At 42.2% G+C, this 19,806-nt stretch overlaps 1 protein-coding gene across 1 annotated transcript; it reads right to left on the bottom strand.

Moving 5' to 3' along the window:
- Positions 1-1,121: 1,121 nt before the first annotated feature.
- Positions 1,122-14,047, bottom strand: HBZ (hemoglobin subunit zeta). Its single transcript, XM_030212297.1, has 4 exons — positions 13,976-14,047; positions 8,363-8,527; positions 3,823-4,027; positions 1,122-1,256 (listed from the first exon to the last, which is right to left on the bottom strand). Exons 2-4 carry the CDS (start codon positions 8,455-8,457, stop codon positions 1,128-1,130), a joined length of 429 nt encoding a protein of 142 aa, XP_030068157.1. The 5' UTR covers positions 8,458-8,527; positions 13,976-14,047; the 3' UTR covers positions 1,122-1,127.
- Between the last annotated feature and the right edge of the window lie 5,759 nt (positions 14,048-19,806).

Here is a 19,806-nt window from a genome sequence, read left to right as displayed (position 1 = left end):
CCTCCTGCTTAGGCAGTCAGCACTCTTCCAAACAGCAGCCAGCAGCACTTCCCTTGAGCTGATGCCACAGCCAGCAGGCTGTGCATACATGAAAACTAAGCATGTGCAGAGGAGCTGATGTTGGTGTCACCTCATGGCAAGCGCTGCCAGCTGCCATTTGGAAGAGCACCAGCTGCCTGAGGAGGAGGAAATCTTCAGCTGGCGGGGTTTGAGGATCTCTGCCAGCCATAGCAAGAGTGCCACAATTTTGGGTGGGCCTGAGTCCAAATGGGCCCACCCATGGATACACCAATGGTGCCTTACCTTAGCCACATCTGTGGAGGAGTAGCCTAGTGGTTAGTACAGTGGACTTTGATCCTGGGGAACTGGGTTCATTTCCCACTGCAGCTCCTTGTAACTTTGGGCAAGTCACTTAACCCTCCATTACCCCAGGTACAAAATAAGTACCTTTATATAATATGTAAACCACTTTGATTCCAACCATAGAAAGGTGGTATATCAAGTTCCATCCCCTCTCCCTTATACAATTGCCTTTTAACTTTGTACTTGATTGTCAAAGATCACAAGGGGCAGCAGAAGGATTTGAACCAGGCTTCCCAGATTATCAGTCCATTGCTCTAACCACTAGGTTTACTCCTCCACTCATGTACAAGTGGATGAATAGAAAAAAATTTCACTCCTCAAATAATAATTTTAGTCTAGAGATCCTGTGCCCTATTTTCCAAAATGATTGGCCATGATGTGTGAGCCCTATTGAAAGGAGATCCTTTGGAATCTGGCTCATTTCTGTACCGTTTCAGATCAAGTGACACCTTACAGAAAATTAGATTTCACTCCGCAATTCAAGGGAACTTGTATTATCTCAGTAATGGTTTGCACAGACTGTGGATTACATCTGTTTGCTGCCACTTGACAATCACTTACTGCATGCACACACAAAAAAAAAAGAATTTTAGGAGATCATGACGAAAGTTTCAAAGCTTTATTGAGGATTTAGTATAGGAAGACATCAACTGTAAACCTTGATGGCTAACACAACATTTTGTAAGATTTAGACACACTTCATGCTGTTTATCACTCTGCTCTTATCCCTTTTATTCAAATCCCTCTTGGCCATCAACTAGATTTTATCTGTACTTTGAGGTCAGGACTGTAGAAATTGCCACCAGGTACTTGTCCCAGGCAGCTTGAACTTGGGGAGTGAACTCAGCTGGAAAGTGAACAGCCAGGACCACCAGGAAGCAATGAGATAGCAACTGTAACAGAAGAAAACAGCTTGAAATTTGGCTGCAATGTAACAAAGTCTACTTTAACACCACTGTCTCTTGTTACAAGTATAATAAAAATAGTGAACTTTTATTTCATGATAAGGAAACTAAAAATGTGTTACCCTGGTAACATTTTGCAACTGACAGCACTGTGACTGTATCAATACACTACAATTAGAAAATTATAAGTTTTATGTTGAGAAATACCTCCCTTTGAATCTCTTCATAAAAGTGGTTACTTAATCCCAATAAATACATAAAAAAATAGGGATGCATTTTGATTAAAATGTTAATAGCAATTAAAGGTATGTTATTTAGCTTTGTTCCCACTGCAGCTCCTTGTGACTCTGGGCAAGTCATTTAACCCTCCATTGCCTAGAGTCACAAGGAGCTGCAGTGGGAAGCAAAATAAATTAATAACATACTGTTAATTGTGCAATTAATCATGTGATTAATCAAGATTACAAATTTTAATCAAAATACAGCCCTAAAAAATTAAAGAATGGAAAGGAATACTGGACCCTGTTTTCAAAGGCATGCTAGCGCTTTTAGCATGTGCCAAAAATAGCACATGCTAACTGCGTAAACGCTCATAGGAATATTATAGGCATGCATCTACATGGATAGTGAGTGCTAAATACGCTAGCGTGCCTTTGTAAACAGGGCCCACAAAATAGAACTGAAAATTTATAAATTAAAAAAATCTAAAACAGCATGCAGAATAGTTATAAACAGCCTTTCAGTTTTCACAGCATACTGCAGAAATGCAATCCTAATTTTTAAAAATGCTGAATATGTGGGCACCTGTGAGCCATGAGTAATCCAGGCTGCAATACTGATACCCTGTACTAACCTAAAAGTTTTCGCGGTGAAACTGGGCTCTGACAATAGGCATTGTTCCCCAAATTCTACAAGCTTGCACACCAAATTTTACACTTAGTGCACATAGGGCCCCTTTTATTAAGCGGCAGTAAACCCAACATGGGATTACCACTCGCTAAACAGGAAGTACAGCTGAGCTACTGCAGCAGCCCAGCGGTACTTCCCACCCCTAGCATGCCGTCATATCTGGCGCCACAAAAATATATTTATTTTTGCAGCGCTGGAGTGTACCCAGCAGTAATCAGGCACTGCTGTGCTCTGCATGGTTACTGCTGGGTTAAAGCAGAGCCCTTACTGCTACCTCAAAGGGTGGCGGTAAGTGTTTCTCCCCGAAATAGCCATGCGGCAAGGGCTTTACTTGCTGCACGGCCATTTCCTGCAGGAAAGAGAGATTTCTCTTCTTCCCGCTGTGGTAAAAGGGGGCCTCGGCGCGCATGATAAACACACGCTGATGCCAACGCAAGCCCCCTTTTGCCACAGCTTGGTAAAAGGGACCCATAGATGCTTGTGCAAGTTACAGAATAAGGTCAGTTGTGTGGGTAACTTAATACAATAATGAGTTCATAATTGATGTTAACGAACAATAATTGGGAGTAAGTGGTGTTAATTGGCATTAATTGAGACTGACCTTAGCAGGTATTCTAGAACATGTGAGTGCAAAATCCATAGCATGCAACTGCAATGAAGGCATGGACTGGGTAGGGGCATGGGCCAGGACTTGTGCACTCATGTTATGGAACACAATCAGTTATGTGCCCAACTGCTAAAGTTGACCGTGAGCACTTTCACCAGCCTTTGAGTTGGCATAAGTGCCTTGTGCCTAACATCAGATGCAGCAATACAGACTTATGCTAGTATTCTATAATGGTAGAAGCAGGGGGGCCAACTCAGGAGCAATGACAGAAAGTACTTTTTCACCGAAAGGGTGATAGATACCTGGAATGCCCTCCTGCGGGAGGTGCTGGAGATGAAAAAGGTAACAGAATTCAAAAACGTGTGGCATAAACTCAAAGGAATCCTGTTTAGAAGGAATGGATCCTAAGAAGCTTAGCAGAGATTAGGTGACAACAACAGCAATTGGGAAGCAAAGCTAGTGCTGGGCAGACTTCTATGGTCTGTGCCCTGATTGTGGATGGGCTGGAGTGGGGCTTTGATGACAACTTCAGAAGTTTTAGAACAAGGACAGTGTCAAGCAGACTTCTATGGTCTATGCCCTGAAAATGGCAAAGACAAATCAAGATCACATCATACACCTTATGAGTATATCTTGTTGGGCGGACTGGATGACCCTACAGGTCTTTACCTGACATCATCTACTATGTTAGTTCTGCTCTCAAATGTTTGGTGCCTAAGTTTTGGTCAGCTTTCTTGAATTTATCCCTGTGTACTTATCTCACTCCATCTCACTCCATATCGTATCTGATTAGGAAGAAATGCCTCAGCTTGGAGCTAGTTTCATAGCTAGGCTGTTAGGCCTCTGCAGGCCATCTGACTGGATTGAAACTGGAGCCTCTTTTCTAGAGTTTCAGCTCACTGTCTTTGCTAGTGCAGGGAGATTGACCACATTTAATCAGTACTTGGGTGAATCTCTTATTAGAGATGGTTAATAAATCCTAATTAATCAATCAATAATCAATCAGTAACCAGTGGTTTCCTTGTACTATTTGCTCACTTTGAAATTTTCTGGGTCCACCCTGAGGTTGTAGGCGTGCAGGTCGCTGAGCTTAGAGAGGCCTTCACTCAGGTTGTCCAGGTACTTGGTAGCTTCTCCAACAGCACCCAGGACCCGAGCTCCATGAGCACGAACCTGAGCAGAGTTAGGGCTAAGGTCATAATGCTTGAAGTAGGTCTTGGTCTGAGGGAAACCTGTGAAAAGCCTGCAAAAACAAAAAAAAATCAAAAGTCACTTCAGCACTGAAATCTATGCTGAACCATTGGACCACCGCAGGTCTACAGATCTGACATTACTAAGAAACAAAGTTCAACAGAGCCTGCTGCAGAATACACTTTTTTTTTCTGGACTCAATATATGCACAACAGCTTCCTCAGGTCTGTACAAAAATGAAATAAGGATGATATTACTATTCAAAATGATTAATTTAATCTAATTTTGGTTTGGGTCATGCCTTTCTATGGGGAAAGATATATTCAACACATGTTAAATAAAAAGGAAAATAGCAAAATAGTACATCAAGGCAATAAATATGTAATAAAAATACATAGCACTATATAAAAGGTTAGGTAATAGATCATAACAATTTGATACAAATTAAAATATCAAATATCATACTATACTAAAATATAACAAATACATAAATCAATACAGAATATATTATCCTATACTGCCCTACTTTCACAAGGGTAGAAAAGGTGTCAGGCCATCTGATTAACTAATTAATTAAAACTTCAACATGCCCATCCTCATCTGTTGGGTTCTGTGACCTGCAGTAAAGAATTAGCTTTTTGGGATAATTGAAAAGTAAGTAAATAATAACACCATAGCTAAAATCAGATAATGTGATTCATAAATACTGAGAGGTTTAGTATTTGATAGTAAACATGTTAAATGTAGAACTGATGGCTGTCAGGGATTTTAAAAGGCTGATTCTTTACTGCAGGCTTCTCCAAGTACAGTCCTTGAGGGCTGCAAACAGGCCAGGTTTTCAGGATATCCTTAATGAATATGCATGAGAGAAATTTGCATGCCTACTACCTTCATTGTATACAAATTAGGCATGCTTATCCCTCTCATGTATATTGATTAGGGAGATCCTGAAAACCTGACCTTTTTCACCCTTGAAGACTGAACTCTTAAGACTCCACATGGTACAAGTTAAACATTACAACTTTGTGCAAATTTTTATTTATTTGCAATTTTTTTAATTAATAAAAAAGTAAATGTGACATGTATAACAATTTAAATACTCTTCCTATTAATGCACTGCATTTTTTAAAAGTTTTTAATAAGGCCCAAAAAATTGATTGACTTGTTAGGCCTTCAATTAGTCAGGTGAGGACAATTCCATGGATGACCAAATACTCTAACCCTCTCTAACCTTTTAAAATGATTATTGCTCTGTGTACTTTCCACAACCATGAGCAGTTGTTTAAAGTCTTCCAGCTAGCAGTTTCAACTATCAGAAACATTATTAAGAATTGGAAGTTGCATGGAACTGTGGAAGTCAAGGCAAGATCTGAAATACCAAGAAAAATCTGACAGAACCACCTGAAAACTGGTCAGATCTACAGAACTGAACCCACTGATCACTGCAAACAACCTGCTGAAAAGTTTAGCTGACGCTGGAGTAGTTGCTCAAAGGTCCATATTACAGCATTATTTACTCAGCAATCATCTGCAAAGGAAAGTTATCACAAAAGTCAGTCTAAAGCACTGATGGGCAACCATGGTCCTCAAGGACTGCAACCCAGTTCGTTTTTCAGGATTTCCCCAATGAATATGCATATTAAACATATAGTCAGTTATACTTGAAACATTTTATTAGTCACTATTTATATTCAAAAATTACAATCTATTTATTTTACTCTGTAATCTAATTCCCACATACACTCTGGGGTGTGTTGTTCAAGTGGATGTGGATTGAAACAAGTAATGGAGAACTCAAAGATATGAATATGTTACTCGTTTAAATACTCATTGATCTACAAGGAGATTTGGAGTGAGATATCTTCAAACAAGATCACATTGACTATATGATTTGGAAAGGAGTACAGTATACTATCAAGTGATTGTTGACGGAATACCACAGAGTGGAAGTATTTGCCAAGATATAAGCTATGAGTGGTCAACATGGACGGTTAAAATAGTAGTTGATCTGGGTATTTAGCGAGTAGTTAGGATTGAATTGTATTAGTGAGTTTCTATGAAGGGTATGTGTTAGGGTTGGTTGACGGCATGCATGGTGAGAGTGTATGTGGGAATTAGGTTACAGAGTAAAATAAATAGATTGTAATTTTTGAATATAAATAGTGACTAATAAAATGTTTCAAGTATAACTGACTATATGTTTAAAATTTACAATATATAGAGGTGTAGTTATTGTATAATTTGCTTTAGCCCAGCCGCATTGGTTTGTTAGCAATGAATATGCATGAGATCTATTTGCATGCATTACCTCCATTGTATGCAAATAGCTCTCATGCATATTCATTGTTATAAAAACAACTATTGCAAAATATTAATCTTTATTGTATTCAAACATCCCTTTATACAAATATTACATTCTTTTTTAAACACTTTGCTGTTCTAATACGTATAATTCTAACTCACAACAAACACCCTCATTGTCCATCAAATCTATCCTTTATACGTATGAGATCAAAAAATGGAGTACTCCATTTTTGATCCCATAGGTTAGAACAGCAAAGTGTTTAGAATTTTAAGAATTTAATATTTGTATAAAGGGATGTTTGGATACAATAAAGATTAATATTTTGTAATAGTTGTTTTTATAACTGTGATAGTTACAAGCGACACAACTATTATACAATATTTTACCCTATTATTATTAATACATATTCATTGGGGTAATCCAGAAAACCCGATAGACTTGAGGCCCTGGAGGACCGAGGTTGCCCACCCCTAGTCTAAAGTAGTCAAAAGAAAGACATTGATAAGTCTGCAACGTTTTGCATCAAATTGCTTTGATGAAATGAAAACAGAACAGCTCAGCCACAACCATACACATACATTTGGCCAACAGGAGTGAAGTGTTTGAAAAATCAACCACTTTGATAGCTGTTAAGCATGGGAGTTGATCTGTTATGCTTTGGGGTTGTGTGATAGCCAGTGGCCCAGGAAGTATTGGGTTGACTAAATATCAACATATACTAGAGGCTAATGTCCCACAATCACTGAAGCCAAGAAGAGGTTGAATATTGCTGCAAGACAATGACCCAAAACATACCTCAGAATCAACAACTGAATGCTTAGAGAAAAGAAAGATGACGATTTTTGAATGGCTTTCACAGTCCCCAGCCAGCCCTGATTATTGAACATTTGTGGGAAGATTTCAAACATGCAGTGCATTCAAGGAGGAGACCTAACAATAGTTTTGAGCTAGAAGAATTCTGTAAAGAAAGGCAGGGGAAAAAATCAGAAAGCAAGAATAGAAAGACTTTTAGCTGACTTATTTCTTCCAAAAGAGGTGTTACAAAGTACTGAGTGTCCAAACTTGCAAATACTACATTCATTTTTTGTATTAATTTGATTCTGTAAGAAACTGCAAAATAAAACAGTAATTATACATTAAAATTTGAAGAACAATGTTGTGTTTTAACTTTGTTGAATGCAGAGATTGTGTTAGCTTTTGTTTACTTAAGGCAGGGGTGTCAAACTAGAGGCCTAGAAGACTGCAAACCAATCAAGTTTTCAGGTTATTTCTAATGAATAGCTCATGCATATTCATTAAGGATGCCTTGAAAACCAGACTGGTTTGTGGCCTTCCAGAACTGCAGTCTTTAAAGGTACGGTCTGTGAAAAGCCTGACTTTAAGACAGCCTTGAAAACTATTTTACTTCAGAGGGCATTTTCTATTCCCTAAGGGGCCCTTTTACTAAAGGGTTGCCATGTGGCAACCTGGAACTACCATTGGCCCAATGCGGGTGCCGACAGTGGTTCTGCCCCGGGCTGAAATGGCCACGTGGTAAAGGGACCCTGATGTTTGCCAAAAATGGCTGCCGTTACTAGTGCAGGGCCCATTTTACCACAGCTTAGTAAAAGGGCCCCTAAGTTAGAAATTTTGAAGTAGGATTGCTGCTATGATAGATTTTAGATGATTTTGATGTATTTGTTGTATGCTTGTTCTATGTTTATAATTATGATTGTTTTTGTGACCAACTCGGAACTATAGATGATGCAGGCTAAAAATTGTATAAATAAAGAAATAAAATAAATCTCTTGATTTAGGGATTTATTAAAATGTAGAATTTTATCAGGGTTGCTTAATCCTTTGCACACAACTGTAACCTACACCTGTTAAAGAAGGTGACTAAAAAAAAACAGATTAGAAAGACAATTATTATTTCACTAAGTTCTGGAAGAAGAAAAAAAAAAACCAAGTGATTTACCTCAGGTCATACTGAGGGTCAATGGACAACAGAAGTCTCATCCTCCAGTATTCTAACCATTAGGGCTGTTCTTCTTCCATACTGCTTACAACATTTACATAAGAGTAGCAAGCAAAATACGTTACCTCTGTAAAGCTTCATTTCCAATGGCTTCGGTTTGGCCTGAAATTTTGCTCCAAAGGTTTACCACGGCAGCTTTGTCTCCGTCGGTCAGTGCCATCTTGATAGGTTTAGCGCTGGGAAGCTTCAATTCTGTTGGCAAGAGATTGAAGACAAGACCCTGCTGCTGGCTGAGTGGTGTCCCAGTTATAAAGGGGAACAGGGAGAGCAGAATGGGAGAGAGATTCATTACAACTGGTCACTCTTGGGTCCCACCCAAGGAGGAGCAGTTATCTTATCTTCTCAGGAACAAAGCCTTCAGCATGAGATCTCTGGAGCTGGACATACAGAAGTGTTATCTGAATTTCACATTGTCGCAAAACTTAGCAACATTACATTGTAATTAAGCAAAACCAGATTCCACTGCTGCATAGTAAGTGACTCTGACCCCCTCCCCTCAACCCTTGCTGGAGATCTGTTAGTGGTATCCATTTTGCAATAACTAATGCCCTGACTAACAAGTATGGCTAAATGAGTTAATTTCCCATTAAATATTTAAATAACGATAAACCCTAAACGGTTTCACTGTACTTATTGACTGATGTTTGAAATGGGTCATGTGAGTTCAAATCTCATTTTCTCACTAATTCTCCATACGCAAATCTATCTTGGTATCTCACTTTACTCAGCCATTATTGAGAGCTGTTATTATTATTATTTACTCAACTTTAGCACACTATCTTGTATTGTATCTTATATCCTGTAATGAATATGTCACAACAACTCTCTGTAAGCCTGTAATGATTATGTCATGACAAATCTCTGTAAGCCACATTGAGCCTGCAAATAGGTGGGAAAATGTGGGATACAAATGCAATAAATAAATAAATAAATAAATTATTGACAACATTTTTTCTTTCTGCTTCAGAAAATTATAGGAGACACCAAAATTTCTTTTTATTTATTTATTTGAATTCACAATATTACCACAAGTATAAAACTTGAAAATAGAAAATGCATTCCATCAGTAGAAATATATCAATATAAGGGGGAAAAGACATATACAAATGCAATAGTAAAGAAAATGTATATATGGTCAAATGTATTATAAACTAACCCCATTAATTAATTAATAAAAAAAGGGGGGGGGGGGTAGGGCCAGAAAAGGAAACTTGAAAAGTTGAAAGTTGCTATCCAAATAAAATCCAGATAATAAATTCTAAGTAATTTCTTAATAGAGCAGAAAAATTAAAGCTTCTAAAGAGACTTTTCTCTTCAGTTTGAAGAATTTTGTTGAAACCAAGGGGTCCTTTTACTAAGGCACACTAGAAAGTAGTCAGCGCTGTGATTAGCATATAGGATTCTACTGTGGCTGAAAAAATGGCTACGGTTGTTTGGGTTTTTTTAAATATCCACGCACTAATTTCAACCAATGGTTTAGTCGGAGTTGGACTTCCTCATCATCAGCTAAAAAAACTCCTAGGTCAAATTATATATGTTTCAAAATACTGGACTATCAGTGCATTCTAAACGTAACTTTAAAACTTAGCTTAATAGTCCTGATCTCAATGCCTTTCTCCAAACGGTGATCACAGTCATTTTCTGAAGTGCAATTCTACCTCTGACGAAACACAGCCTGTGTCGGGCATTTTTATTTGGAATTTTTTTTACCTTATAATAAAGACTGATCTGTATCACTGACTGATCTGCTTTGGTTGCCTCCACGTTGGATTTTGCGGATAATGTGCCTGCATTATCTGATTAGCACAGGCATTCCTACTCTCTGCCCCAGATACGCCTCCTGCAGCAAAAATTACCGTGGGATTAGCACACGATGCTGACCTCAGGGCATCCCGCTGTACTGCCCTTTATTACACCTTAGTAAAAGGGCCCCCAGGCTTCAACTGGCCTCCACCACCATCTCATATAGTAGATGAGACACCAAAATTTCTACCCCAAATAAGACAATCAGGCTTATTTTCAAAAGAGAAGGACGCCCATCTTTTGACACAAATCGCAACATGGGCGTCCTTCTCACTGGGTCGCCCAAATCGGCATAATCGAAAGCCGATTTTGGGCGTCCCCAACTGCTTTCCGTCACAGGGACGACCAAAACTTGTAGGAAATCAACTAATATAAAGGCCTTATTAGCCCACAGATACTTTGTTTTGCAGAACATTCATTTTTAAACCTTGCTGAGAGCGAGGGAAAAATATGGAGCTCTTATTTTAGAAATCCTGAGATGAAGAGACCTTCATTACTGGGTGCTGTTGCCACTGTTGTGGCTACCCCAGCCTGGCTCACCAGTGGTCCAACTTTTTTTTTTGTGCTCTTCAGTGATGGGGTGATGTTTCTACAGCTGCAGACTGACTCCCTTCTGTTATATGGCCATACTTCAAAGGCTATGAACACAAGAAAGTAAGAATTGCCAAACTGAGGGCCGGATGCTCAAAAGTCGCCTTTAAATACCACTTTCGCAGGGTCGTGCCAACACAGTAAGCGTGGTAAGCGCCGCAGGGGGGCGCCTGCCTTCAAGGGTGCCGCGCCGTCGAGCTGTATTTAAAAAAAAAACGTACTCCTCCGCTCCATCCCCGATTCCCCAGCGCTTTAAATTTACCTCGCTCCGCCTCCGACGTCTACGCAGCATCAGTGAAAGCGCTGCCTGTCTGACGTCTCTCCACCAGCCTTCCCTTCGCTCGTTTGTTCCCTCTGTGTCCCGCCCTCAAGGAAATGACGTCAGAAGAAGGCGGTACACAGAGGGAACGAATGAGCGAAGGGAAGGCTGGTGGAGAGACGTCAGACAGGCAGCGCTTTCACTGACGCTGCGCAGACGTCAGAGCCAGAGGTGGAGAGGGAGCGGAGGAGGCTCAGGCCAAACCCAGCCAATTTCCTCCATCGCACCCCAGACGTGCCTTGGAGCCAGGCAGGTCTGGGGAGGGGGGGCTGCAGGGGGGCGCCAGAGACCATAGGCACGGCCCTGCACGTACGTTTATATCCGCAGGTGAACTCACCAATTTTGAAACAGCAATCAATGATCAAAGGAAATTGCAGGCAAACGAGATGCACAGAAATTCTGCAAGCAGCTCAGTAGGGAAAGCACCTAGCTCTGTCATGGTTGTGGAAAGTGAGCCCTTGGGCTGTGACAATGGTTGTGGAAGGTAAGCCATCATCAACAGCTGCTGACAGGACTGCCTGGCAGAATCGGGAAAGCGGAGAAGGCAGGACCTGACTCAGACTGGCTGGAGCATAGGACTAGGCAGAGCCTAACAGACTGGCTGGAACAAGACTTGAGCAACCTAGAGGATGGCTCTGAAAGACCCCTTGGTGGCTGGCCCGACGAAGTCAAGGCCGGGAGTAGCTGGAACAGCAAGGCTGGAGGGAGGAACAAGCAGGGTGGGAAGCAGGAACAAACAGGACTAGAAGCAGGAAGAAGCCGGACCTGGCCAGGCAGCAAACACTAGAGCAGCACAACTCTGGAAGGGGTGGAGGTAAGGGAAGGGGAGGAAGTGCACTGGCAACGGTTTGACACCAGCAGCGGCCTGGGGGGCAGACCGCTGCCTCCTCAGGGATTAGAAAGTGCCATAAGTGTGGCAGGAGTGGAGGAGTAGCCTAGTGGTTAGTGCAGCAGACTTTGATCCTGGGGAACTGGATTCAATTCCCACTGCAGCCCCTTGTGACTGTGGGCAAGTCACTTAACCCTCCATTGTCCCAGGTACAAAATAAGTACCTGCATATAGGTAAACTGCTTTGAATGTAGTTGCAAAATACCACAGAAAGGTGGTATATCAAGTCACATTTCCCTTTCCCTTTAATGGCTGGCTCTCCACTCATATTAGGAAAACCCTGAGGGGCTCCAGTGTTCACATCTCTCGCCAGTTCCTGGAGCTTGGAAGTCTTATTGGGCGGACGTGGATCGGTGTGGGCCCGTGGCCCTCATTACAATGCTGCAGAGCGGGGGAAGGGTTCATCAGGTTCAAATGCTTCTCCTTCCTCTTTGGACACCCTAATGCCAGCTCTGAGCTGGCGTAAGGTTTCCATTGGTAAGGGCACCCTTCTGAAGAGCGCTGTTCTCTGAGCATCGGAGGGAAATAGGAAATGAGCTAACATATCCTTTTGACTACATTTGTATTTTATTTGCACTGCTTTGAGGGCTTCTGAGCATTGTGCACTGGTAAACATGGATGCTAGTCCGCCACTAATGGCCTCTGGCACCCATGTTTACTTCTGAGCATCTGGGCCTAGGTTCGAGCATTTACACCATGTCAAAGGCTGGTGTAAGTGGTTACAAGTAACTGTTGGCAGTTAAACTTCTTAGTATTCTATAACCTGCGCACCTAACTTCTAGGCATGCACCTGACCCGCCCACATCCCTCCCATGTCCATGCCCCCTAGAAGTTGCACATGATGGAAATTAAGCACACAACTTTTAGAATAGCAACTAAGGGCAGTTGCAATTACCGCTAACTAACACCAATTTAAGTCAATCATTGGCTGTTAAATCCAATTAACAGCCAATTATTAAATTAAGTTGCACACACAACTGCACAAAGTTGTACACACAACTGCGCAAAGTTGAATGCACAATTTATTCTTTAAATTGTGCATGCAACTTTGCAGGCTAAGCATAAAGTTGGGCCCCAAATTCTGTAGAGTTAAGGGGCTAAAGCATAAACACAGTTTCCAGGATTCTATATATGGCGCTCAAATTGCACATGAAACTTGAGTAACGAGCTGTTAACTAGCAGTAATTGGGCACTAACAATCAATTATTGCAGTTAATTGGCTCCAATTAGGATTTGCATCTTGCTAGATGCTATTCTATAAAGATTTGCATGCAAATCAAAAGAGGGTGTACCATGAGAGGACCATGGGTAGGTCAGAGGTGTTCACTAAAGATGTGGATGGTATTACAGAACACCGGGGATCTGTACCTAATTTACTTGCCTGGATTTACACCTAGTTTCAATTGGTGTAAATCCTCGCACCCAAAATTGAGAGCGGATCCAGACAGTACGCGCTATTCTATGAAAGGGCATCCATCCTAGATCGCCTTATACAGATTACTGTTCAGCGCCGATTTTTTTCAGCAATGAATTTTGAGTGCCATTTATTGAATCTAATCCAGTATGAACATCGAAGGAAAGCAGGAATAAATAGTGTATACGACTTCCGGCGGAGCCGTGCGGCAAGATGGCCGCAGTCTAGAGGAGCTCCGCAATACACGCTATCGGGCTCATTGTTCCCCCACTCTTTGGTCTCTCCAAACCGCATCCTGGCGATGTCCGAAACTCCCCAGAACTGGAGGACAACACCGCAGATCTCCCAACGCACTACATAAAGCGAGGGAATCGCCGGAAGCGGGGCACGCGGTCCGAAACAAAATGGCGACCGGAGTACTGATTGAAAGAAAGTTTAGAAACAGCTGCATGGAAGATCAGCGAGCAGTGTAAGAACGAGGAAGCAAGGTATTGGGGAGATTAGGAACATCAGCGAAAAGGAAACGGGAGAACTTGCTACCGCTTTTATCTCCCCTGCCCCCACTCCCCCTCTGGCGAATAGACGCGGAACCGGGCAATTGAAACACCGAGAGACCATACGAGAATAATACAATATAAAAGGACAAGAACATTAATCCTTACTTCAGAGTATGCTTGCAGCAGCGCGGACATTCAATATAAAGTTTGTTCCACAATCCGTGATTGTTAGGAAGTGGCGGCGCTGACCCATAGAGAATCAACATACCGGCACTAAATAACAGCAGAAATTCAACATGACCAAGTGTAACCGGTTTAGGGCAGCCACTAACCAGAGTTGACACAATTATTATACATTAACAAGGAGAACTGAAGATAAATCAAATAACGGACACAACTTGAGCAAATAATTAAAGGAGATATCCAGATGGAGCTGGTTTTGAGGACAGGAGCTACATGAGGAGCTGATTTAACGATCTATTATATCTTAAATGATCATTTCCATAAGAGTATTAAAGCCTGACTGCGCATACAACTATAACACCACTGGATAAAACAGTTAACTCCACGAAATCAAGCAAACAGAGATCAGTGATAGATTAAAGCATATTCTGCATGGAGCAATATCTGAAACCCAAGCCAACAGGAACAACTAGAAGCGGGATTAAATACGATAAAGGGAAAAATTCCCCACCATCCACAGGGGCCAAGATGACTGAAGGAAAACTTGAAAAGTTGGGGGATTTTTCCGAAAAACAACTGGCGCAGATTACTATGGCGGTCAGCGCAGCACTGAATCCAAGGTTTGACTTGTTGGAGCGCCAAATGAGCAGCCTTGAAGCCACCATGGCCGACACGGTGAAGAGAGTGGGAGAGGCGGAAAATAGAATTTCGACGGTGGAAGACATGAGAGTGCAGAATGTTCAAGATATCACACACCTGATGGAACAACTCAAGGCACAACAAGACAAGATTGAGGACATGGAGAACAGAGCAAGGAGGTGCAACCTGCGAATTGTTGGACTGCCTGAAACAATCCCTGAAAAATCACTTGGGCACCTGTTGGAAAACTGGCTTAAAAAAGAGTTAGCCCTGTCAGACAGCTATGGCGAACTATGTATAGAACGGGCCCATAGGCTCGGTCGATGGCAACAAGGGCAACAAAGACCCAGACTGGTGATAATTAAAATTCACAACTATCTACACAAGGAGGAAATCATGAGGGGCTTTAGACTGAAAAGAGAAACTTTGAGATACGAAGACGCCCCGATAAAAATTTTCCAAGACTTTTCTGCTGGGGTACAAGAGCAAAGACGCCGGTTTCACCCGCTCTGCACATCATTGGTCAGCAGAAAAGCAAGATTCATGCTGATCTATCCGGCTGTTTTGAAGATCCAGCATGGAAATCGATGGCGTTCATTTCACTCTGTCACAGAGGCTCAGCAGTTTGTAGATTCCGAACTCTCTGCACCAATTGAAGCACCACCATGATCCAATAATCATAAGAACGTAGAATGGAGCAGAAGACGGTGCTTTGCTTGCAGCTTCCTCATTATGACGAAGATGCAATCATGCAAGATAAGTTATCTTTAACAAAAAAGTTGTAGAACAAGAGTTGTTATGTTAAAAGTTACAATTGTATTGTTGGCTGTTTAGGAGGTTCCGCAGTTGAAACAACAAGATAGATACTACTACATCGTCAAGGGGGGGGGGAATCCTAGCTGAGATGGGAGGGGTAGAAGGGTTGGAGGGGACGAGAGACATAGCGGGTTCACAACGTAGGAAGCAGAGAACTTAAGATAGAGGGAAGGGATTCTCAATATGAGAAGGATAATGGGTGGGGGGAATTGGGATATTAATGGGATACAATACATAGGGAGGGAAGGTTGGGGAATTACAAAGAACAGAACTCTCTCACAGGCCACACAAATGGAAAAAGTACGGGCAAGATGTCTAAGTCAAAATAATGATACAAAAAAGAAGATACAATATATACAGCTACTGGGCAGGGGCTGGGACCCAGGGGCTGAAATTTTCTGGTATGCTGTTGTAGAGTTAGCATACTTAAGAGATAACACATTGTAAATTAGTCACCTGGAATGTAGGGGGCATATCATCTCCTATTAAGAGGAAAAAGATCTTAGCACATTTAAAGCGTCTCAATGTAGACATTGCATGCTTGCAAGAAACGAAACTAACAGATGTAGAACATGAAAAACTCAAGCAGGGATGGGTAGGTCAGGTAATCTATGCGTCACCAGACGGGCGGAAGGGAGGAGTGGCAATCTGCATTCACCGGCGGCTCGCCTGCACGGTAGAGACAGTTTTACAAGATCCCAATGGCAGATTTATTTTGGTTAAAATGTGGATACAGGGGAGAGAATTATATTTGTTAAATGTATATGCGCCCACTCCCCCTGAGAGTGCCTTCTTCCCTGAACTGTCAAGGCGACTGCTACCATATGAAAATAAGCACTTGATAGTTGCAGGTGATATGAATATGCTAATGGATCCTACAATTGATCACTCGGGGGAGGGACACAGGGGCGTGGAGTGCAGGAAAGGGACACGAATGTTGAAGGAATTCAGTAACTCTCTCTCTGTGATAGATGCATGGCGAAATTTGCACCCTGATTCAAGAGAATATACACATCAGTCTAGAGCACACGGGACATGGGGCCGATTAGATTATATGTTTATTTCACCGGCTTTATTTCAGTGTGTCCGAGATGCAAAGATAGAAGAGATATTGATCTCTGACCATAGCCCTGTCTGGCTGGAATTAGGGGCACCGCAGAATTTTCAATTGCACAAGACATGGAGATTCCCCAATCATTTAATAAAAGATAAATCTTTCCAAAAATACCTGGTTAAAAAGTGGGAAGAATATGAATTATTTAATAGTGAACATAAATCCAACCCACAATTGTTCTGGTGTACTGGTAAGGCGGTGCTCCGAGGGGATCTAATTGCTTATGTAGCGAATAAACGGAAAAAGAATGCAATAAGACTCCTTCACCTGAATAGGCAACTACAGAAGGCTAGACGTCGATACATGGAGAGGCAAAACACAGTAAACAGGGAGGCATATCAGTCCATTCAGACAACTGTGAATTCACTGTTACATGAAAGAGCGGAAAAAAATAGGACTTTCCTAAAATACAGGTTCCACAGATTTGGAAATAGAGTGGGGAGCATGCTGGCTCGGGTGGTCCGGAAAAGGGGGGGAGGAAGAACTATATCGGTTCTGAAAGACAAGAGAGGTAACCTCACTAATAGCCCAGATAAGATCCTTCAAATATTTCAGAAGCATTTTGCACAACTATACACCGCTGAACAGTCAATAAGGGAAGCCCATATAAAAGACTTTCTTAGAAAGGCCCAAATGCCAAAACTTGGAGATTCCGATATAGCATGCTTAGAGGCCCCCATCCAGCCCAAAGAGCTCTCTGTAGCCATAAAAGGGTTAAAATCATATTCGGCACCAGGGATGGATGGGTATTCCGGGGAATTTTATAAAATACTACAACCCCAATTGATACGGCCACTTTTTGAATATCACCAAGCGGTAATCCAAGAAGGGAGATTCCCATTGCATGAAAATACTGCTTGCATATCACTATTGTTAAAACCCGGAAAGGCTGCTGAAGAGCCAGAGTCTTACAGGCCTATATCATTAATTAACGTCGATATCAAGCTCCTAGCGAAGATACTGGCCACACGACTCAATAAGTGCATACCCAATGTGATTGGGCCAGCGCAGGTGGGATTTCTTCCCAATAGACACTCTGTGTTACATATCCGGAGAGTCTTGCTTGCAATGGCAAAATGTCGAACAGAGAAGACCCCCGGAGTATTGATAAGTCTAGATGCTACCAAGGCTTTCGATAGGGTAGGGTGGGACTTTCTATTTCAAATGTTAGAGTGGATTGGGATCCCTACTGGAGTAACGCAGGCAATAGGGGCTTTATACACAGGTATGGAAGCACATATTACAGCTAACGGGGGGCTCTCGTCAAGATTCCAGATAGGTAGGGGAACAAGACAGGGCTGTCCCTTATCACCACTCCTGTTCGATATCACCCTAGAACCATTGTTACGTCTTTTAAATTATGACCCCAGAATCAGTGGAGTGCAATTGGGAGAGCAGGAGATCCGTGCTCTGGCTTATGCAGATGACGTCCTCCTTGTGCTGACTAAACCACTGGAGTCCCTCCAAGCAGCCCTGACACTGATAAAGGAATATGGGATGTTGTCTGGGTTTAGCCTCAATCTCTCTAAGTCCTGTGCGATGTCTATGGGCACTGAAGCCGATCTGCAATGGGAGGGGGAAACTCCTCTTAGATGGGAGGTAAAGAAAATGAAGTATTTGGGGGTATATATTACCAATACAGGAACCTCATTGTATAGAGAGAACATTGCCCCATTGATGGAGATGACTAAGAGTAAGCTGTTGATTTGGAGAGAACTGCCACTCTCTGTTTGGGGTAGAATTGCATTGTTCAATATGATGATAGCTCCCAGATGGCTTTATATTTTTCAGCAATTACCTCTTTTCCTGAAACATAGAGATGAAAAACAATTGCAGCGTTTAATACAAACATATTTGTGGCAAGGGAAGAAACCTAGAATACCATATAACCAAATAGCAACCCCGAGAGAGGGGGGCGGTATGGGACTTTTAAATATAAAATTTTTGGCAGTGGCGAGTTCAATGAGACACATAAATGATTGGTATCGGGGTACATCGGATTTCTCCGTCACCCCAGTGGAGATCTCAATGTTTAAAGGAACTCACTTTAGTCATTTACTCCACTCTGGAACTCCGTTGCCTACTGCAGCATTTCAGAGACACCCATTACTGAAATCCCTTAGGGAAACTTGGAGGTGGGTGTGTAGGCGTCACCGTTTCTCCCCCCGAGCAACCCCCTGGATGTCAATATGTGATAACCCAGCGTTTCCCCCAGGTCAGGAGACCAGTATATTTAACAAATGGGCAAGACAGGGGATCATATATCTGGCGCATGTTGTTACGGAAGAGGGGCACATACTCACATACCGGGAGCTCCAGTCCCGATATGGAATTCCTTCCACACACCAATTTGCATATTACCAGTTGCATCACTATGTAACTTCACTAGAGTGGACAGACCTCACGGAAGACGTGGTGGAAGTCCTTTCAGAAGAGTTTACCCTGGGAGCACAGCTCAAGGTACCACTAAAATTCCACCACCAACAACTCAAAGATACCACAGAAGAGATAGACTTTAGACGACTAGCGCAAGAATGGTCAAAGGACTTGGGGTGTACAATAACTGAGGAAACATATAGATCATATTTGAAATCTATCTATAGGCAGCGGCTCTCTATTCCACAAAGGGAGCGGCTATATCGGTGGTTACTTAGAACACATATCTCTCCTCACCGGGCGCAAAAAGCGGGGTTCGACACAACAGGGGCATGCCCTAAATGTAATCAGAGTGCGGCCTCTCTTGGCCATATGTTTTGGAGATGCCCCTATATTGGTCGGTTCTGGAGACAAGTTATAGGGGGGATAGCACAAATGTGGCACTGTACTCTTGTTTGGGAACCCAAAATTTTATTTAATATCTTTAGTTATACTTCAGACCCCCCAGAAGGCTTCAGGACATTCGCAAAGATAGCAATATATTTTGGGATAACATCCATATTACAATTTTGGAGAGCGAAAGAAGCACCACCATTGCAGATCTGGCGCTCACAGTTAGTGAAACAAATGAGAATTGATAGGTGTGGAGTAACAGACTTGGACAGTGTAGCGGGCATTAGGTTTAAGGCACAATGGGAAGCACTGTGGGTCACCCTTCCGTCTAGAGCGAGAAGTGCGCTACTTAATTTCTGATTTCTGCCTGGCTCCATCTCCTGTCTTGCGTCAAGCAAGGTAACTGGTGACGCGATTACTAGAAAAGGAGAACTCCTTGATAAGTAGAGCCCTGGCACAGCCTTTGTCACACATA

Source organism: Microcaecilia unicolor, chromosome 8, assembly GCF_901765095.1.
Source record: "Microcaecilia unicolor chromosome 8, aMicUni1.1, whole genome shotgun sequence".
Taxonomy (NCBI): domain Eukaryota; kingdom Metazoa; phylum Chordata; class Amphibia; order Gymnophiona; family Siphonopidae; genus Microcaecilia; species Microcaecilia unicolor.
The sequence above is the reverse complement of the archived record's forward strand: the minus strand, read 5'-3'. Positions and strand labels throughout refer to the sequence as shown.

What these genes read in the sequence shown, in the direction of transcription:
- HBZ (XM_030212297.1), bottom strand. Translation starts at nt 8,457, where the DNA reads ATGGCACTGACCGACGGAGACAAAGCTGCCGTGGTAAACCTTTGGAGC. An exon ending in GGAAATGAAGCTTTACAGAG is followed by an intron (nt 4,028 to 8,362) that starts GTAACGTATTTT and finishes TTGTTTTTGCAG; the next exon opens with GCTTTTCACAGGTTTCCCTC. An exon ending in TGGACCCAGAAAATTTCAAA is followed by an intron (nt 1,257 to 3,822) that starts GTGAGCAAATAG and finishes CTTCTGTTACAG; the next exon opens with TTGCTATCTCATTGCTTCCT.